At 41.6% G+C, this 22713-nt stretch overlaps 1 protein-coding gene across 1 annotated transcript in view; it reads left to right on the top strand.

Moving 5' to 3' along the window:
* The window catches only part of btbd19 (BTB domain containing 19), a 112839-nt gene extending 97178 nt beyond the window's left edge, over positions 1–15661 (top strand). The window contains exons 6-8 of the mRNA XM_033028741.1: positions 4837–4968; positions 6646–6771; positions 15511–15661. Coding sequence (XP_032884632.1) covers positions 4837–4968; positions 6646–6771; positions 15511–15645 — 393 coding nt within the window. The 3' untranslated portion in view covers positions 15646–15661. The remainder of the gene's footprint in view (positions 1–4836; positions 4969–6645; positions 6772–15510) is intronic.
* Positions 15662–22713: the final 7052 nt, after the last annotated feature.

Below are 22713 nucleotides of genomic sequence, written 5' to 3'. Positions count from 1 at the left end.
TGTATGGAAACCCAAATTCTTCTATGTATAGCACTTTGGTTCAACGTGAGTTGATTTTAAATGTGCTATATAAATAATTATATAAATAATTATATATAAAGTATTATTGTGATTGTGTGATTGTGATAATTTACGTGTAGATTCTTAAATTTTGCACAAAGTTCGCCACATTTCACTAATGCAGGGTTTTTTTAAATCTCTGTGAATTCAACTTGAATACAAACGGTGCTCAAGTTGAGGTTGTCAAACCTTATTGGCTCTTCAGTCTTTGGGAAGAGTGAAGCACGCTCCTCGAGTTACAGATGTGCCCAGGCAGCCCTAGGATGATGTAGTGAGGCAAAACAAAAATCTGTCACGCAATCATGAAACACTTGGCATCTGCAGCAGCATCATTGAATATGATTTGGACTGCATCCCAATCAAATAACCATTAATGTTTCCCGTCATTGGCGTCATATTTTGACCCACCTTCCTTTTCTTTCGTCCTGAACGTCTCTTGGGTATTTTCAATTTGTAATTTTGAAAGGGGGTTGATATGGTTCGGCAAAAGAGGTTTATTAGGGTAATTAATCTGTACAGAAGTATAACCTTGCTGCATTGGTTAGAAGGCAGGAAGCATGCATTAGGGGAATGTCTGCAGAGCGTTCTGTAACTGGGGACTTGGATGACTTGAATGAAGAAATAAAGATTTATTCGTCCAGGTTTGTAATGGAACCCAGAATACATTTTAGAGTTTGGGGATAGGAGCAGGTAGTTAAAAAAAACGAGTGAATGGGCAAAAATATGACAAATGGAGAGAATACGAAAAATTGTGAGAATGTCAATTTACATTGCCATTTACGAGGGTAGAATAAAACCAATGTTAAAATATCTTCTTCATAGTCTCTTTGTTGACAAGAACTCGTCTTACAAAGAAACATAGAAACATAGAAAATAGGTGCAGGAGTAGGCCATTCGGCCCTTCGAGCCTGCACCGCCATTCAATATGATCATGGCTGATCATCCAACTCAGTATCCTGTACCTGCCTTCTCTCCATACCCCCTGATCCCTTTAGCCACAAGGGCCACATCTAACTCCCTCTTAAATATAGCCAATGAACTGGCCTCAACTACCTTCTGTGGCAGAGAAATAGAGCAAACCCTGAAAAGTTAACAAATGGCCTCTGTATTGCTTTTTAGAGCAAACTTGAATCCAAGTTCATGCTGAGTTTGTTGATTTCAGCACATGGTTTGTAGTTTCTCAGAAAAATTATAGAAAAATCAATTAGGGGTGTTACTGGAAATCATTGACTGGTGAGTCCTGCAGAAAAATGCATGTGTTAGTAATGGATGAAAAACAAATTTGGGTTTGCAACTTGACGACTGAGGTTGAATTGAACTGTGTTGAGTTGAATTGTGCAGACTGAAAGAAAGAGACAGAGGCCAAAGAGGAAAATAAGACTTGCATTAAATGGTATCTTGCATCATCTCAAGATCCTTTAAAACACTTTACAGTCAATGTAATACATTCTAAATAGTAACATTGTGAAATATGACCTGACTTTCTGCACAATGAATTCAATCTTGATTTTTTTATTGTGTGATTCCAGTTCCGAACTAATGCTTTCCCCAGTTCCCATAGCTAGAATATGATGTCCAGAACCAGGGGTCAGTTTAAGAATAAGGGGTGGGCCATTTAGGACTCAGATGAGGAAAAACATTTTCAGTCGGAGAGTTGTGAATCTGTGGAATTCTCTGCAACAGAAGGCCAATTCACTGGATGTTTTCAAGAGAGAGTTAGATATAGCGCTCAGGGCTAACGGAATCAAGGGATATGGGGAGAAAACAGGAACAGGATACGGATTCTGGCTGATCAGCCATGATCATATTGAATAGCAATGCTGGTTCGAAGGACCTAACGGCCTACTCCTGCACTTATTTTCTATGTTTCTGTTTTTCCATATGTGAATTACATTTGATTTAACTGCAGAGACTGCATTATCTACAGGCAGATGAAATTGATTGCAAACAGATTGGCAGCATGGTGGCGCAGCAGTAGAGTTGCTGCCTTACAGCGCTAGAGACCCAGGTTCGATCTTGACTACGGTTGCTGCCTGTACAGAATTTGTATGTTCTCCTCATGACCATGTGGGTTTCCCCGGGTGCTCCGGTTTCCCCCTCACACTCCAAATTGAAAATATTGTAAATTATATTTCTGTCATTTCTACTATTTTTTCTAAAACTGCAAATAATAATTATCACTGTAATATGCACTCTTGCAGAACGAGGCTTACCATTCCGAGGAGACAATGAACAATTTGGATCTCCAAATAACGGAAATTATCTTGGTCTTTAGAGCTAGTTGCAAAATTTGATCCATTTTTACTGGCTCATATGAATCGGTATGGAAACTCCAGATCAGGAAATCCCTCTTATTTGTCAAAAACTATATGTGAGGAAATAATTCAACTCATGGCAAAAAAAGTTAAGGATGCAATTCTGGCTGACTTGAAAAAAGCTGGATATTTCAGCTTGTCAGTAGATTCCACCACTGACATTTCACATACTGATCAGTAGACTTTAATTATCAGATATGTATCACCTGAAGATGGTTTACCAAGTGAGAGATTTTTTAACTTTCCTTGAGCTAAAAGACCACTCAGGAGAAAGCATGGCTGACTTAGTGTTTAACTATCTCACTATTAAGCTTGCAATTGACTTTAGAAAATGCTGAGAGCAGTCTTATGATAATGCTGCCAACATGGTTGGTAGGTACAAGGGTATGCAGCAAAAAATCATCGAAAAAAAACAAATTTGCAAGATTTATTCAATGCATTGGTCACTCACTCATTAAATTTGCTGGGCCAGTGAACCGTTTTGGAATTATCAATGAAATTTATACCTTCTTTTCATCCTCCACAAAGGGATGGGCAGTTCTAAAATCATTTTTGCAACCTCTGTCAAAAGTGCCTAAATATTTGTCAGGTGGGAGGCACATGCAAAAGCCACAGACGCTATTTTGGAAAGTTGCAGCGTTATCACTGATGCTCTTAGTCATTTGTACTCAGATGTTAATGTGAAGGGTGATACCAGGCTTCAAGCTAACAATCTTTTGCAGAAATGGAAGAACTGGAATTTGTGTTTATGCTGCATTTTTGGACCCGTGTGCTAGGTCATTTTCACAAGGTCAACAAAGCCATTCAGAAATCAAAACTGTTATTGCGTACCTGTGCAAGTTTGTACAGTTCACTTCAGGACTTTTTAAGCAAAATTAGAGAAGATTTTGATGAGCTTGAGCAACAAGCAAAGGCCACCTTGCCAAATGTTAACTGCAGAACTGTCACAGGAGACAAAGAGTAAGGAAACGGCATGGAAATAATGGAAGTGCACCTGGTCCTGATGCTTTAGATAAATTCTCTTCAAGAGATAAGTTTAGGATAAAATCCTTTCTTCCTATACTAGATGCACTTTAAACCAATTTAAGAAGAGCTACTGTGTACAGTGATGTTGCACAAATGTTTTTTCTTTCGTGCTAATCTGACCGCATCTAAGCATGAAATTCAGCAAGGTGTTGAACTGTTGATGGAAGCATACCCAGAAGATACCCTGAAAGTTACTGATGAACTTTTGCACTTTCACTTGTACGTGAGACAAAGCCATGGGCCTACAGAAGAGCACTCTCTGTCTCATAGAGACCTTTATCAAATTATATACAGGGAAAAAATTCAGATGGCCTTCCCTAATGTGGAAGCAATCTTGCGGCTGTTTCTTAGCTTAATGGTCACTAACTGCTCGGGAGAGAGGTCCTTTTCAAGACTCAAAAGAATTAAAAATGAATTAAGGGTCACAATGTCTCAAGAGAGGTTGTCTGCACTGAACGTTCTGTGCATTGAGAGTGACAAACTTAGACAAACAAATTTTGATGGACCTGGATGATTTTGCTATGAGGAAGGCTAGACAAAAACTTTTTTAGTCTTAGTGTATTTGGTGATTGGAGTTTCTTTATTTCTTAATATGTATTTTAAAACCAACTATTTAATGACAACATACAGTCGGATCTAAAAGTGTCACACTGTCACTGTCAGGTAGTCATGGTCATCTTATTAACATTTCCCCGGCAATAAAATGTTTAAGCTCACATTTATTTTTGTTTTTTGTTTTTTAATATAACAGTAAACTTACAATTTAATTTTCCTAAAAATTCCTGCTTATTCCACAAAATGTTTACAAAGTTCGGTTATAGCAAAAGTTTTTCACGGTGTTCATTTTAACATTTCTGCTTTTTTTTTCAATCACTACAGTATTTAACAATAACATTTTATGTCCTTTGGAGAAGGAATTGCGAATTGCGGAAATTTAAACACCCGTTGTCTCAAATTATTTAAAACACTCTTTCATCTTCCTCTAGTCGTGGGGGTGGGGGATTGGGAGGGGCCTCACAAGTGGAATAGCTGAGGGCCTGTCTTCATCCAAATCCGCCTCTGAAGGTGATCGCTGGTTGGCGCGGACTTGGTGGGCCGAAGGGCCTGTTTCCACGCTGTATCTCTAAACTAAACTAAACTAAACTAACCACTGAAAGAAAGGAATGGAAATAGAAATCTTCACACTCTAGGAAAAGCACAGAGCCAACATCTCCAGAGAGAAGAAAAATAACCAAGAGAAAAAAAAAGTACTCTATGAATCAGCATGTATTTACAATTTAAAATGTGAATGATTCTATGTGTTGAAGATCTTTTTACTTATTCAGTCCTGAATATTCATAGAGAATTAATGAACAGATGGTGTACTCAAATGTGTCATTTCCTTTGTACTTACACAGCGAGTTCTAATGAATGGAATCATTTGATCTGTCTGCAGAGTATTGTGAAGACCCAAGGCTTTCATGAACTTTCTGACCCTGCCTTGCTTGTTATTCTGCAAAGTGACTTGCTCACCATCGATGAGCCCGATTTAATTAACTTTGTCAGAGAATGGGCGCACGTTAACTCAGTAAGTATATTAACGTAAACCTTGACTTAGATCCTCCGATGCACTCTCTCAATTGTCTCTCATTTCTAGGCACTGCTCACGTAGAATGATATTGAAGTACAAATCATCAGATAGTTTATGTGTATTTCTTTACATATTTCCTTTCTGCCCATTTAATCTGTGCTGGCTCATAATCTCAATCGGCACTATTTCTTTCTACTGTAGCCTATTCCGCCTACATTTCAACAACTCCCATGCCCAATCCCTCGACATAGAACGGTACAGCACAAGAATAGGCCCTTGGACCCATATCTTTACCAAGCACGATGCCAAATTAAACTGATCCTTTGTGCCTATATCCATATCGCTCCATTTCTTGCATATTCACGTGCTGAGCTAAAACCTTCTTAACCGCCAGCATCTGGATCACCCACCAGGAAGGACCTTGTCAAATGCCTAACTAAAGTCCATATAGGCAACATCTACTGCCCTATCTTCATCAATCATCTTCGTCACCACCTCAAAAAATCCAATCAAGTTTGTAAGACATGGAGATATAAATGATAGCAGATATTAGAATGTGGAGGATACAAAACTGAGCAGATCAAACTGCACTGTGAAGATTCTTGCACTGCATTGGGAATTATTCAACTTAACAAGCTCCAATCCACCAAATAATAAAAGGGAGGAAGGGTGAATACAGGTAGGCTACACTAGTTATTTGCAGGCAGAAGGAAAACTATTTCTCCACATTTGGCAGATGAAGATGCAAAAGTAAGCTTCCTCTCGTATTTCTTCAGTGGCTGATAGCATTCCCTTCAATAACCAGTTCTTGGACATATAAGATATGTTACATATAAGATTGTTAAGGGTTTGGACACGCTAGAGGCAGGAAACATGTTCCCGATGTTGGGGGAGTCCAGAACCAGGGGCCACAGTTTAAGAATAAGGAGTAAGCCATTTAGAACGGAGACGAGGAAACTTTTTCTCACAGAGAGTGGTGAGTCTGTGGAATTCTCTGCCTCAGAGGGCGGTGGAGGCAGGTTCTCTGGATGCTTTCAAGAGAGAGCTAGATAGGGCCCTTAAAAATAGCGGAGTCAGGGGATATGGGGAGAAGGCAGGAACTGGGTACTGATTGGGGATGATCAGACATGATCACATTGAATGGCGGTGCTGGCCGAATGGCCTACTCCTGCACCTATTGTTTATTGGACAGCTGTCGGTCTGGATAAAACTAGCTCTTTTGTGGTGCACACCACACTTAGTTTTATTTATGCATCTTGAAGCAGGCTCTACTTTACAATTTCAATTTGACTTAATTTCTGGACCCTTGCAGGTCAACCTAAAAGCAAAAACGAGCAAAATTATCACTGCAAAAGTGTGTGGGATCAGGTATTTTCACAGACCCTGTATTCCTTGGAAACAAGCAATCTCCTTGCTATGCACTGCCACATTTTGCTGATTGTTACCAATGCCATGTGCTCAAATGTTAACTCGGGGCCCACTATACCGGCTAACATCTGACTGTTTGTTTTAAATCTAGTAATGAACATGAATTATACACTAAAACGCTAATTGATGATGCAAAATATAAAGATAAGACCAACCCACCACTCCACACATCAACTGCAAAATATTCTGTTTTGAGGTGAGACTAAAACTAAAATGCGCTTCTGTCATTTTTAACCTCCAACACAGGTAGTTCTTGACAAATCAATACCAGAAATAGCAAAGGAAGTTGTTCGTGAATTACGCCTTTTTCTCTTGACCCCTGATGAACTGACAACCCTGGAAGCTGAAAACAAGAAAGATAACTTGATTCCCGTAAGTTTTAACCTGCATGCATTTCGAAGGGGCCGCAACCTCATGAAACAAAAGCAATCAAACTTTATTTGTTTATCAGCAATGATAAATGCTATGAATCATTTTAATTAATTACTGTGTTCTTGGCAGACCAGAGTGAAAATGACACACATTCTTCTCAAACAATATAATTTTAAAACTAAAAAAACATTGAAGTTATTCATAGAGATGTGAAATAGCTCATTGAATATATACATGAAAACAGTGGCAGTTCATGGACGTTTTGATTGTAGATTAATCCCTAAGTACAAGTTATTTTAGGGGTAAATTTTCTTTAATATTACCATTTATAGAATTGTTCCAAGGAGTGTGCGTAGGTTCTATTTTAAAGTATGGATGAACTGTTTATATAGCAAATACTTGGCAGAGACGGAAACCAGAAGCATGCTTGATCAGATTGACTCCATTGTAAAGAACAGTCAGACCTCAGGAGACATCTCACAGTCTACATCAGCTCTCAGTATACTTTCCAGTGGTTTATATCTCAGAGTATAGGGCCTTTGTGGATCTTGTAAGATAAATTATTTTTTTAATGTCCCAAATTGTTTTGCCAAATAATCAAAAATCTTCTGTGCCCCTCATATCACTAATAAATTCCAAGTGAAGAGTCTTGGCAAGGTGTTTAACAGCAGCCTGATCGATACACCATCATTCCAGGCAACCTGTCAGGAGCTGGAGAGCTCGTTGAGAGCACTGGACCGGTCGGGTCTTCCCGGCAAGTTCAAGGCGTGGATTTACCAGCATGGTATCCTGCCAAAGATACTCTGGCCACTGCTTGTCTACAAAGTCCCAATCTCTATTGTAGAGAGATTGGAGAGGAAAGTCAGCAGCTTCCTCAGGAGGTGGCTGGGACTGCCCAGGAGCCTTAGCAACATCGCCATTTACGGAAATAACATCAAGGTCCAGCTGCCCCAGAAGTCCCTGGAAGAGGAGTTTAAGGTGACTCGGGCCAGAGAGGTGATGCTGTACACGGACTCCAGCGACCCCAAGGTGGCTCAGGCAGGGATGGAGGTGAAAACTGGGAGGAAGTTGGCGTACATATAATGGCTGGTGTACATATGGTGTACATATAGCTGCTAAATTTGTATAAGATAATTACAAGCAGTTGAATAAGGGGTGGGAATTAATAAGCTTTGGCTTCTTCCTGCTCCTTTTCGGACACATATGATTTCATTTATTTATAGATATTGTTTATGACACTTTATAAATATTTTTGGTTTGTTTTTTGTATGCTGTTTCACATTTGCTTTTTATTCTTTTATTCTGTTCGAAATAAATAATAAAATTTAAAAAAAATAAAAAAAATAAGTGGAGAGCCGGTGAAGCCGTGCTGCAAGCGGAGTCTCGGATACGCCACAGAGTCCTGGTGGGAACAGTGACTCGGGGAAGAGCTGGCCTGGGAACCTTCCCAACTCCACAGTTTGACAAGGCCAAGGGGAAGGAGAGGTGCAGGCTGGTCCAGGAGGAAGTGAGGCCAGCGGTGGAGGAGGAGGAGAGGTGTACCAGAGCGGTTGGCTTGAGGCAGCAGGGAGCCTGGACAAGGTGGGAGCAGGCCATGGACCAAGAAGTCACATGGACTGAGCTCTGGCAGGCTGAACCACAGCGCATCAAGTTCCTGGTCCAGGCAGTGTATGATGTCCTGCCCAGCGGATTGAGCCTCTTCATCTGGGGCAAAGCGGAATCTCCAGATTGCCCGCAATGCTCAGGGAAGGGGACGTTGGAACACATCCTGAGCTGCTGCCCAAAGGCTCTTGGGCAGTGCCGGTACATCTGGCGTCACGACCAGGTTCATAAACCCATTGCAGAAGCCATCAGCATGGGAATCCGCAGCTGCAGACGAGCACGCCCCACCACCCAGATGACCACCTTCATGAAGGCCGGAGTGCAGCTGCCAAGAACCACAGCAGCCAGGAATCCGTCAGGAATCCTGGCGACTGCGCAGGACTGGCAGCTTTCTGTAGACCTGGTGAAACAGCTGAAGTTCCCACAGCACATTGCCACGACCACCCTGAGGCCAGACATCCTCCTGGTCTCAGAGGTGACCAAAAGCATCATCTTGTTGGAACTGACAGTGCCGTGGGAGGACTGTCTGGAGGAGGCCCACGAGAGGAGGATGACCAGGTACGAAGAGCTGGTCATAGGCTGCCGTAAGCAGGGCTGGAAGGCAAGGTGTATGCCCATCGAGGTTGGCTGCAGAGGTTTTGCAGGGCAATCACTCTACAAAGCCTTGAGTGGAACGGAATGGAGAGGAGAAGAGCCATCAAGAACACCATCAAGAACACCACAGAGGCAGCGGAGAAAGCCTCGAGATGGCTCTGGATCAGGAGAGGTCCATGGGGAGGAGCGAATGCCACCTGAACACAAGTCGTGGTCTGATCAACCACGGCAGGGTCGCCTGGGCGAGGGTGTCTGATGTTGAAAGACCCGAAACACCCAATGACCCCAGGTTACATCACTGATGATGTGTTCAGGAGCATCAATAGATGTATTTTATCAAAAAAAAACACACAAACTGAAGGGAGAGCTGCCTTTGTTTTTCAGACTGTGCAGAACTCCAGGAACTGAGAATTGTAAAACAGAGCAGGAAAGATCTTTCCTCATGTCACCTGGAACCAGATACTGCAGAGAGATGACTCACTTACAATGCAGTTTTTTGTAGCCTCTAGGATTAAGCCAAAGAATTTTGCACCTATCAGTTTATTTCACTTTACAGTTGATTTCTAAATCGACCAAATAAAACAACCTTTTTTAACTGAGGAACATTTGAAATGGCACTATTTCCTGCTGTTGGAATTTGCAGGGCTGCCAACATTGGGTGAGAGTTGAGAGTAAGGAATTGCGAGAGAGCTTAGCGACCGAGGGGGTGAGGGTGTGGGAGGGGTGGTGTCCCCCTCCCACGGTAGGGAGCTTTCAGCTTGAAATTGTGCAATCTGGTGCATACTGTAGCGAGTCTTTTAATTTACACTTCAATGCAACATTTATGCTTTAAATTGGATTAGGTATGAATAAGATTAGGCTAAATTACATTCCTAATTACATTCCACAGTAGAGCCAGGCTCTGATCAACAGGTGCAGCACATGAATGACTATATTCTTGTATGGAAATCAGATTATAATTCATGCTGTTATGCATATATAATAGAGCAAAAAACAGCGAAACAAGGCAAGTCGGACTTCCATCATTGTTCTGCACAAATAAATCAATCAACCTTACCCTTTGACTATAGAAACAAGACAAAAATAATTCCAGATTATTTCAATCATATATGGTTCAATGAAATTAAGATATATATGTAAAACATATATATGGAAACAGGCCCTTCAGCCTACCAAGTCCTCACCGACCAGCAATCTATCATACACCAGTTCCATCCTACACGCCAGGGACAATTTACAGAAGTCAATGAACCTACAAACCTGCACTTCTTTCGGGTGTGGGAGAAACCGGAATATCCAGAGAAAACCCATGTGGTAGTAAGGCAGCAACTCTACTGCTGCGCCACCGTGCCACCCCATTAAATTATTTTTTCTGCAATATATTTATTATGATGTCACGTCAATAAAGATGAACACATGATTCTGATTTCTTCCCTTCGTTGGATAACACACATCTCCAGTCATTGTGTTTTATAGTTGGTTTTCAACCTCTTCAGTCTGAAGGTCTCGACCCAAAACATCACCCATTCTTTCTCTCCAGAGATGCTACCTGTCCTGCTGAGTTTTTCTAGTTTTTAGAGTTTATCTTCAGTTTAAACCAGCATCTGCAGTTCCTTCCTACACTCTTTGTTATGCGAAACAGGTCCTATTCTCATAATATTATTCACCTCAACTAAGTTTTTTCTTCACCCCCGTTGCTGCAGAGAATACAATCCCAGTTATCAAATCTTTCCTCGAAGTGAAAAAAAAATTCCAGCCCTGCCAACATCTTCATAAATCGTCCCTGGATCCTCTCCAGAGCAATTGCACCCTTTCTACAATGTGTCATAGTCTTACAGCATGGAAACGGGCCCTTCATCCCGACTTGTCCATGCAGATCAAGATGCCCCATCTAAACTAGTCCCATTTATCTGCGTTTGGCCCATATCCCTTTAAACCTTGTGTGTGCCAGTGTGTGTGTGAGAGTGTGTGTCAGTGAAGCGGCGACACCGTCCGGAGTGAGCGGAGACTTGACAATGCCCGGGTAGCGTTCCCCTCTGTTTCAAGAGAGAGATTTAGCTCTTAGGGCTAAAGGAATCAGGGGATATGGAGAAAAAGCAGGAACGGGGTACTGATTTTAGATGATCAGCCATGATCATATTGCCGAATGGCCTACTCCTACCCCTATTTTTCTATGTTTCTATTTCTCTTTGATGGATTTCCTGATGTTCCGGTCCATCTCTTTTTGACTTTTTGTTTAACAGAGGTAGAATGATTTGTTTATCAGAGGTAGAATTGTTTACCAGGTAGAGTGTAAGGAACTCCTCTTTCCCCTGCTGATCTTTAGCCTGCAGCTAATGTTTCCCAAGCATCAAGCCTGCATTTTCAGGAGACGTTTGATGCTATTTAAAAATGGTCATTATTATTTTCCACTCTGGAAAAATTAAGTTTCAATGCATAATACTGAGGAAATATAAAATGTGCTATCTGGCAACATTTCAAGGCAAAGGATATTTATTCCTTATTATTCTGCCAAATTAGCATGAACTGAATCCGATCATTGTGCACTTTCACATAAACATCTCCAGAAATATATAAATACATAATTAGGACCATGTCAAAATTGAATAGGAATATAGAGGAACTTGTTCATGACTTAGAAATCAGCAACACAATTTTCCAATGTCTGTAAAGATAATGGACATATTTAAAGGCAGCGAATGTCCCCCACATGCATACGCACAAGAACATACGCACGTACACATACCCGCACAATGAGTGTAATTATTCTGTTGTTGGCAACCTCTAATTTTGCAGACCTTAATTGCCATCAAAATGATATCACGCTAATTATAGATTCTACATCAGAACTATGTTTAAAGTGACTTACTTGATGATCGCGGTGTCTTGATAAAATGTTTCAGCTGTGTTTGGGTACTTGTATACCCACACAAGTGGATGTTTTATGCTGAGCCTACATCCATAAAATTGTAACTGGCACAGAGAGAGTGATCTTTCAGAGCCAAGGTTGTCCAATAGCTAGTCATGCTATATTAAGGCCCATAGTTGGAGTGGTGAAACCCATATTGTGGCTAGGATATTGTCGTCATATAGCATTGTAACTTTTCTCTTCTAGAATGCAATGAAATTAATTGTAAACCTTTAGTGCAATGAAGCTAATTGTAAGCCAATATGCTGATTTGTTTTGCATATGATATACAATTAGAAAGATCACCATTAATTGTGAATCCTATTTAGTCATAATGTAACCATGACTGCACCAGCCACATTAACAGACACATGGCTTAAAACCTCTGACCAATTCAATTCAATTCAATTCAGTTTTATTTGTCATATGTAGGTTAACACAGGGTCAATGGTACAATGAAATGTGTTTGACACGACAACGGGTCACCTCAGCAATAATATAATAAGGATAAAATAAGATAAAAATGACATTGGTAAGGTAAAAAGACAATAATAAGATAATCAACATTTATGATGTGAAATGTGTTTATGAGTTCAGAAGCCTGATGGCCTGATGGTAAAAACTGTTCTTAAGTCTGGTGGTGCATGCAGCCATGCTCCTGTATCGTCTGCCTGACGGCAACAAGGAGAACAGTCTGCGTGCTGGGTGACTGTGGTCCTTGATGATGCTGTGTGCCTTCCGCAGGCACCGCCGGTGGAAAATGTCCTGAATGGCCGGGAGACAGTTGCCAGTGATGTGCTGTGCCGCCTTCACCACTCTTTGTTGTGATTTACGGCTGTGGGCAGAACAGTTCCCGTACCAGACTGTGATGCAGCCTGTCAGCAGACTCTCGATGGTGCAACTGTAGAAGTTTGTGAGGATGCTGGCGTTCATGCCAAACTTCCTCAGTCTTCTCAGGAAAAAGAGCCGCTGGCGGGCTTTCTTTGTTATTGTGTCCGTGTGTAGTGTCCAGGAGAGGTCCTTAGTGATGTGCACACCGAGGAACTTGAAGCTGCTGACCCTTTCAACCTCAGCATCACCGATGTGGATGGGGAGGTGTCCACTCCCCTGCTGTCTCCTGTAGTCCACGATCATCTCTTTAGTTTTGCTAACATTGAGAGAGAGGTTATTTTCCTGGCACCAGCTGTTTAGTTCCTTTACCTCCTCTCTGTAGGCCATCTCATTGTTGTCTGTGATGAGGCCCAGGATGGTCAGCAAACTTAGGATGATGTTAGAGCTGTGCTTGGCAGTACAGTCGTGCGTGAACCAGGAGTACAGGAGAGGACTGAGCACACAGCCCTGTGGTGCGCCTGTGTTGAGGATCAATGAGGAAGAGGTGTGGCTGCCAATTCTCACCACCTGGGGCCTGCCCATCAGGAAGTCGAATATCCAGCCGCAGACGGAGGTCTCCAGTCCAAGATCAAGGAGCTTGGGGACGAGTTTTGAGGGAATGATAGTGTTGAATGCCGAGCTGTATTCAATGAAGAACATTCTCACTTATGTACACAAAAATGCTGGAGAAACTCAGCGGGTGCAGCAGCATCTATGGAGCGAAGGAAATAGGCGACGTTTCGGGCCGAAACCCTTCTTCAGACTCACTTATGTATTCCTTTTGTACAGGTGGGTGAGCGCAGTGCGTGTTGCCATGACGATGGCATCGTCCGTGGCCCTGTTTGGTCTATACGCAAACTGAAGAGGGTCCACGTTGTCAGGGAGAGAGGAGCAGATGTGAATTTTGACTAGTCGCTCGAAGCACTTCATGATGACCGATGTCAGTGCGACAGGACAGTAGTCATTTAAACAGGAGGTTACTGGTTTCTTTGGAACAGGAACGATGGTGGATGCTTTGAAGGGGGTGGGAACTGACTCAGGCAGAGGTTGAAGATGGTTGATGAACATCTCTGCCAGTTGATCAGCGCACGCCCAGAGAGCCTGCCCTAGAATACCATCCGGTCCTAGAGCTTTGCGGGCGTTGACCTTTTTGAAGGACTGCCTCTGCCGTTTGTAGGGTCAGTGAGGTAGTCCCCCTGCACACCTGTGGGCTCAAGGTGGGCGCTGTGTTGTCTGCATCGAACCGGTCGTAAAAGGTGTTAAGCTCGTCCGGGAGCGATGCGGTAGGCTGGACAGTGCTCCTGTTGTTCCCTTTGTAGTCTGTGATGCAGCGTAATCCACTCCACATGCGTCTGGGGTCAGAGCTGTAGTAGTTAGATTCCACTTTGTTTCTGTAGTCTCTCTTGGCTTTCCTGATGGACTTCCGGAGGTCATATCTGGCTGCTTTGTAGGCGTCGGGGTCCCCTGAGTTGAAGGCAGTGGTCCGTGCTTTGAGTTTAGCGCGAATTTCCTGTCCGACCCAGGGTTTTCTGATTTGGGTAAATGCAGATGGTGGCTTTTGGAACAACATCAGCGATACACTTACTTATGTAGCCTAAGATACGGTGAAAAACTTTTGTTGCGTACTATCCGATCAGCAAAAAGAATGTGCATGATTACAATCAAGCGACCCTCAGAGTACAGATACAGGATAAAGACTTTAACGTTTAGTGCAAAATTTGCATTTCATCCCTTTGGCAATAGTCTGCTCTGTCTGTATATTGCTCTTCAATGTAAATTGTTTATCTCCATGTTCACAATCTCCCATGAAATATTTGCTATCCATTTATTCATTCGTTAAAGTACTTTGATCAAGGAAATTAAAATTTTAAGAACGAACTGCAGATGCTGGAAAATCGAAGGTAGTCAAAAATGCTAGAGAAACTCAACGGGTGAGGCAGCATCTATGGAGCGAAGGAAATAGGCAACGTTTCGGGTCGAGACCCTTCTTCAGACCTGATGTGAGGGTGGGGGGGGGCGGGAAGAAGAAAGGAAGAGGTGGAGACAGTGGGCTAAGGGAGAGCTAAGAAGGGGAGGAGAAAGCAGGGACTACCTGAAATTAGAGAAGTCAATGTTCAAATTAAATAGGTAGGGCAAGGATGCAAGCCAGGTTCTGAATGACTGATGAGCAATTTTTTGGTATATGTTTGGAATTCTTCATGTGTCAACTAGTGTTTCTCATGTATGGAAGAAAGAAGGTCCAAATAAGTACTGCAAATATCCTCAGGGTAACAGATTACCTGTATCCAAGGCTTGTAAAGGAAGTGGTTGCAGAGATAGAAGACCCGTTGGTTGTAGTTTTTCAAAATACACTCAGTTTCCCAAGATTACCAACCGTTTAGGAAATTGTAAATGTGGCAGCTTTGATCAAGAAAGAAGGATGCCATATAGCAGGAAACTATAGACCACTTGGCTAAATATATGTTGTTAGAGGGCCTTTGGGAGTTGCAGCACAGAAGCAGGCTTTACTGCCCTCAGAGTCCATGTCTTCCATCAACTAGTGCAGAAAGGAACTGCAGATGCTGGTTTACACCAAAGATGGATAAACAAAATGCTGGAGTAACTCAGGAGAGCATCTCTGGAGAGAAGGAATGGGTGACGTTTCGGGTCGAGACCCTTCTTCAGACTGATACTGCTATCAACAACTACTCATTTGCACTAATTGTACAATTTATTTTCAGAAAGAAGTGACTTGAATGCATCCTGTATTCCTTTTGATCTTGTAGGTGGACAAGATTGCCGAAGTGTGGAAATTTCATGCATTGAAAAAGCCAAGTGGAATCGCGGTTCATCTGCTTCGGAGACGGAAGGGAACTCGACCTCGAGACCATCACAAGTACTTCAACCTTTGCCACAAATAAACGTAAAAACCACAAATACTTGGAATATGTACTTTTGACTGCGTGAAGGTGATTCATCGGCAAGTGTCAATATCATATTGAACCAAACCGAAGCCGCATATAGTTATTACACAAGGTTATATGAACCACACCACTCTTTTTGGACCATTTTGTTATTTTTGTGTTTTACATGAAGCAAGGTTCATACGCTGCAATCAAAGGAAAGCTGGACGTATATAATATCACAGAGAGTGTACATGAACATTGGGATATTATCGATTCATCTCAAGTGCCATTCAATTGTTTTAGGATTCTAAATAAGATTTTGTCATGGCCATTTGAACTGGTACACTGAAGCCATGCTCTCGAAATTGCAGACAGTGGTTTAGTCACGGTGTAACGCGGTAATGACTATTATTGTTTTTTGTTTTTAATATTTTTATGTGCTTCCTGTTGATATGATGCTAATCCTTTTACTGGAAGGAATACTGGTATTGAGGATTTAAGGAAAATGTAAATATGTATTTATATATCACAAATTAAGGCTTTTGACAAAGTCCCTCATGGTGGCTGATCCAGAAGATTAAGATGCATGAGATCCACAGTGACTTGGTAGTTTTGATTTTGAACTGGCTTACACACGCACCTTGTACAAAAATGTTGGTAGGTTGGTTACTAAGTTTGTAGATGAGACAAAATTTGGTGCAGATGCAGATATGAAGAAATGATATAGCAGTATAGCAGGATATAGATCAGTTACAGATATAGGTGAAATGGCAGATGCAGTTTAATCTGGGCAAGTGTGAAGTAGTGCACTTTTGGAGGTCAAATGTAAGGGGAAAGTATACAGTTGATGGCAGGACCCTTAGCAACATTGATGTAAGATCAAGAGATCCTAGTGTAGGCCCATAACTCCCTGAAAGGAGCAACACAAGTTGTCAGAGTGGTAATGAAAGTGTGTGGAATGCTTGATCGGGGCATTGAGTATAAGAGTCAGGAAGTCATGTTGCAATTTTATAAAACATTGGTGAGACCATGTTTGGAGTATTGTGTGCAGTTCTGACAGAAGAAAGGTCTTGACCTGACACATCACCCATTCCTTCTATCCAGAGATGCTGCCTGTCCCACAGAGTTACTCCAGCATTTTGTGTCTAAAACAAGAATGTGGTGGCTGTGGAGAGGGTGCAGAAGAGGTTTACCAGGATACTGTCTGGATCAGAGTTATTAGCTGTATGGAGAGGTTATACAACTTGCATTGTTTTTGCTGGAGTGTCTAAGACTGAGGGGAAACCTGATAGAAGTTTATAAAATAATGAGAGGCATTCTCAGAGCAGAAATGTCAAGGAGAAATAGTTTTAAGTTGATATGGGCAGGGCAACCTTTTTGTACGGACATTTGTGGGGTATCTTGAACCTGTTGCCAGATGTGGCGATGGAAGCAGATATAATAAAGGCATTCAATAGATCTTTAGACAGGCACATGGATATACAGGGAATGGAGGGATATGGATCTCAAGCAGGCAGAAGGGATGAGTTTATTTTGACATCATGTTTGGCACAGGCATCGACCAAAGGCCTGTTCCTGTGTTCTATGTTGTTTAAAAGTCTGATGACATTCCAAGACATTTCTTAGCCAATGAATTAGATTTTTAATGGAAGTGTTCTCACTGCATTGGCAAAGCTGATGAAAATGAAGGTAGGATCCAATAGTGAAGTATTGTAATTCCAGTTTCTCGAGAGGTATAATTTTCAGGCCAGAAGCAGCAGAATAAGAAAAATGATGCATTCAGGTATGTGGAAATTTATAGCCAAGTCCTTGTCATGGTATTTTACATCAGTTTTAATGACCAGACCTAGGCTATGTGTTCCTGCCCACTGTCTGTTCAGCTCGCTGGGTGGAAAGTAACCAGGTTCCCAGCTGAAGATTAACATTAATGTACTTTGTATTGGACAAAAGAGGGCAAAGGGCTGATAACAGTCTCTGGCTTGACTCAAACAATATTCCTACATTTTCATACCCTCAGTTCAGTTCAGTTTAGTTTATTGTAACATGTACCAAGGTACGGTGAAAAGCTTTGGTTGCGTGCAACCAGTCAGCAAAAAGACAATACACGATTACAATCGATCCGTTTACAGGGTATAGTAACCTCTCTCATTCTTCAGCTCAGTTCAGCTCATGGTCGTTTGATAATTAACTTGGGACATATTCCTATAGATCACAATTTACATAGATTATGGAACCAGAATATTCAACCTTCTGCACATCTCTGTTTTCAGAAAGAATATCTTTCAACTTTTTTTTGCAGGTTTTCTGTTCTCAGTTCTTTTCCATCTGTTTACTTTGTTTCTGAAGGTTTCAGAAACACTTTGGCACTGTTTATACTGTATGGGAGACTTGAACTCTTATAAGTCTTGGATAGAGTGGATGTGGAGAGGATGTTTCCACTATTGGGAGAGTCTAGGACTAGAAGTCATAGCCTCAGAATTTAAGGACAATTTTTTAGGAAGGAGATGAGGAGGAATTTCTTTAGTCAGAGTGTGAGAATCTGGATTTTTTTTTGCCACAGAAGGCTGTGGAGGCAGTCAGTGCATATATTTAAGACAGAGATAGATAGATTCTTGATTAGTACGGGTGTCACAGATTATGGGGAGAAGGCATGAGAGTGGGGTTAGTAGGGAGAGATAGATCAGCCATGATTGAATGGCGGAGTAGACTTGATCGGCAGAATGGCTTAATTCTGCTCCTATCCCTTATGATCTTATGAATATAGTTTGTTATTTATAAAAAATGTAAAGGCAGATGTTTCACTGCGTATTATATTTTGTAGTGTGCACTATATATTTTTGTGAATGTTGTACTCAGGTTACAAAGTAAATTATACTTTTACCTCTGCCCGGCTTGTTTTGATTGCTGTTGAGAGATCAAGCTTTTATTTTGATGTTTATACTTCCAGCCTTGTTGCACAAGCAAAATGAATTCACCATTAGCTATCCCAGAATAGCATTTCTAGATATATGCAAAGTAAATTTCACTGGGCCACAGGACTGTGTGGAGAAAAAAAATGTTGTATTTACATATTCCATTCTATTTCATAATTTCAGCACATCAAAGTGCTTTACAGCCAAGGAATTACTTTTGAATTTATGTTACTGTTGTAATGGCAAAATCTACCGGCCAAGTTCCAAAGCAGGAATGTGATAATTACCAGATATTCCATTTTCTTTCTGATGTCGATGAGGGATAAATAATTGGGAGAATTTATTTGAACCATGGCATGCAAATTTTATATACCTTCCTCAGTACTGCACTTGATTGGCAGTCGAGATTTTTGCTAAATACTCTGCAGGACGATGCATGAAGAAAATGGTGTAAGAATAGAATTACATTAGTAAAGTAAAAATTCAAATGTTTGGTATTAACGCAGGTTCTTTTGATGTGTCGGCTGTTTTATGTTCATGTTATAGTCCATGGTACAGAAATCATTTGAATTACTGAGTATGAATTATTGGGGTGCACAGTGGCTCAGCTGGGAGAGCTGTTGCCTCACAGTGCCCGAGACCCAGGTTCGATCCTGAGCTGCTGTCTGTGTGGAGTTTGCACATCCTCCCTGTGACCGCATGGGTCCCCTCCAGGTGCTCCGGTTTCCTTTAACATACCAAAAACCTACGGGTTTATAGGTTAATTGGCCTCTGTAAAATTGCCCCCAATGTGTTGGAAGTGGGTAAGGATGTGGGATAACGTAGAACTCATGTGAACGTGTGGTCAATGGTCATCATGGACGATGCAATATCTCTAAACTAGACAAATTAGTCATGGAACAATCACCTCCAGCAGACATATTTTAATGGGTTACACTTTAATGATGGCGTTAATGATACCAATCATTGTGCAACGTTCTTCCTGTATCAGAAATGTACAGACAGATTGGAAGACCTTTCTCCCACCACATGTGTAGGAAAGAACTGGATGAATTGGAGATGAAGAAGGGTCCCGACCCGAAACATCACCCATTCCTTCTCTCCAGGGCTGCCTGTCCCGCTGAGTTACTCCAGCATTTTGTGTTTACCATTCTCCCACCATAGATGGTCCCTTGAATTATAAACAAGCAAAGCTATGATGGGTGTTGCTTCCTTCCAAAAGTAAAATGTAGAGACGATAGAAATGTAAAAATATGGGCTCTGATGAAAGGTTATTGATCTAAGGTATTAACTGCATTTTTCTCTCCAGAGAGGCTGCCCGTAGCATAGAGTATTTCCAATATTTTCCGTTTCAATTTAGAAATGAGTTTCTGCTTTTGACTATGGAAGAACGAAAGGACAGTTAACAATAGATCACATGAGTAGATCAGAACCTTAAACTAGGAAGAAGGGTCTCGACCCGAAACGTCACCCATTCCTTCTCTCCAGAGATGCTGCCTGTCCCGCTGAATTACCCCAGCATTTTGTGTCTACCGATTTAAACCAGCATCTGCAGTTTTCCCACACAGAACCTTAAACTATATGCTTACAGATCCTTTTTTAATCACATGATGGGAAGCAAAATTTGCCAAGGAAGCACTGGAGAAGGATGATAATCTTAGATCAAAGAATATGATTTTGATACGAATGAGACCCTGATGGTTGTGTACGAATATAACCATATATGTTTTGCTTAAGTTATTAAACTTATTTGCTTAAGTTTGCTTAAGTTATTAAAATTAAACAAAGCGCGTTTTTATAAATCTAGTTTTAATTAAATATTTGGATAGATTGAGTTGCCTCTCTTGCTCTTGCAATCAAAGCTAAAAGTATATGGACTATTCAAACTTTAAAGGTCAACCCAAAAATATCCTATAAATCAGCATTCTATCCAACAGAGCAGATGCAAAGAACAAGTGACAATGTTTCCAATTTAATTGCAGTACTTTTTGTTAATTGGCGAATAATAGCGGGCTTCAACACTCTGCTGTGTTCCTTACTTTGTCATTTGGTTTCTTTCCCTCCCAGTTAGCGGAAAAGATATGCAATACTTAGAATTGGAAAGTCGCTTACTGAACCTCTAAAGAAGTCCATGTTGCACAATTCCCTGATTCTGGTCATCTGGGCGTCACGATGGTGCAGTGGTAGAGTTGCTGCCTAACAGCACCAGAGACCCTGCTTCGGTCCTGACTACGGCGCTGTCTGTGCGCAATCTGTACATTCTCCCCGAGGTGGCGTGAGTTTTCCCCGGGGGCTCCGGCTTCCCCCCACACTCCAAAAATGTACAGGTTTGTAGGTTAAAACTGGCTTCACTTTCTCTCACAGAGAGTGGTGAGTCTGTGGAATTCTCTGCCTCAGAGGGCGGTGGAGGCAGGTTCTCTGGATGCTTTCAAGAGAGAACTAGATAGGGCTCTTAAAAATAGCGGAGTCAGGGGATATGGGGAGAAGGCAGGAACGGGGTACTGATTGGGGATGATCAGCTATGATCACATTAAATGGCGGTGCTGGCTCGAAGGGCCGAATGGCCTACTGCACCTATTGTCTATTCAGTAAAAATTGTAAATTGTTCCGAGTGTGTAGGATAGCGCTAGTGTGCGGGATCACTGGTCGGCGCGGATTCGGTAGGCTAAAGGGACTGTTTCCGCTTTGTTTCTCTAAACTAAACTAAAAGACCCTGCTGCATCCACAATGACAGTTACTACATGTGGGTTCAGAGGTCATGCTGCTACCAGTGCCCCTATAGAATGACTTTAGTTTCAAACTAAAGTTGTACATTTCAACTTTTTTCTTTATCTAACTGTGGCTGGAAATCCCTTGTACCGTGGGGCCACCCTTTAATTCAGACATCTAGTAGTGAAAGCAGGCAGAACCTTGGCCCTGCACCTCCTCTGTTAAGATAAGTGATATAATGCAGGGCTGACTCAAGACACATTTTATGAGTTTAATCTGCTTTGATTCTCATCTGGTTCCACTATTTATACTCCAGCAGTATGGTTGTCAGCAGAAACATCTGTGGACTGCCAATTGCATTCTATTTACGAAGGAGTCGTTGTATTTTATGCGTCTGCCCCGTTTGATAGCCTCTCTGAACTTACTATTTCTTGATCCAATGTATGTATTACCAGCCAGAATACAAAACTTCAAATGTGCAAACTTGAGAGTTTGTCGAGTCATGGAGTCAGACAGCACGGAAACAGGTCCCTCGGCCCAACTCACCCATGCCGACCAGGATGCCCAATCTCAGCTAGTCACATTTGCCCACAGAGAGCCCGTACCCAGCAAGCCTTTCCTATCCATGCACCTGTCCAGGTGTCTTTTAAATGCTGTAATGGTAACTTCCTCAATAACCTCCTCTGGCAGCTCATTCCATATTCCCTCCACCTCTGAGTGAATAAGTTACCCCTCGGGTTTGTGTTAAATCTTGTCCCTCTCATTTTAAACATGTTTTTGATTCCTGAACTCTGTGTAAAATACTTTTCACCCTATCCATTCCCCTTATGGTTTTACAGACCTCTATAAGATCACCCCTCGGCCTCCTGTGTTCCAAGAAATAACGTTATTTATTTTGTTATCTTTAAAAAAGATTTCTAGGTCACTGTTAAAGCTTCTCGGCATTTAAGTGTATAACAGTTTAAATGTTTTTCTATCCCTGAGGCGCCTGTTCTACATAGAATAATATATTGACTATTGGGCAGCAGAGATCAGGAGCTCCATGGAGCGGAGAATCAATCCTGCATCCCTCCACTTTCATGCGTCACTTGCTGTATCGCGTGTGTTCATTTCAATGGATGCTGTTTTCTTTGCAACGTGCAACAGAAACATTTTTCCATTGAATCGTAAGACTCTTTTCTGTGAACAATTCAGTGGGTGTACAGAAATTTCCATTGCATTTTAATGATTTGTTTACTTCTAAAACAAACCCAGCACCCTACAACAGGTAAATTGTAAGCATGCCGTTGTCAGCTGGGCTCAGAGAATCACTTTGGTTACTTTTTCTCTCTCGGGTTTAAAAATATTCCCAAATGACGTTTCCACGGGGAATTTAAACAACCGGCAAGCCTCTCAGCTGGGAAAACATTTAACCTCTGACCTTCCACAGCTGTCAGACATTTGCACCATTACCAGTACTCTT

This window comes from Amblyraja radiata, chromosome 10 (assembly GCF_010909765.2).
Source record: "Amblyraja radiata isolate CabotCenter1 chromosome 10, sAmbRad1.1.pri, whole genome shotgun sequence".
Taxonomy (NCBI): Eukaryota; Metazoa; Chordata; class Chondrichthyes; order Rajiformes; family Rajidae; genus Amblyraja; species Amblyraja radiata.
The sequence above is the reverse complement of the archived record's forward strand: the minus strand, read 5'-3'. Positions and strand labels throughout refer to the sequence as shown.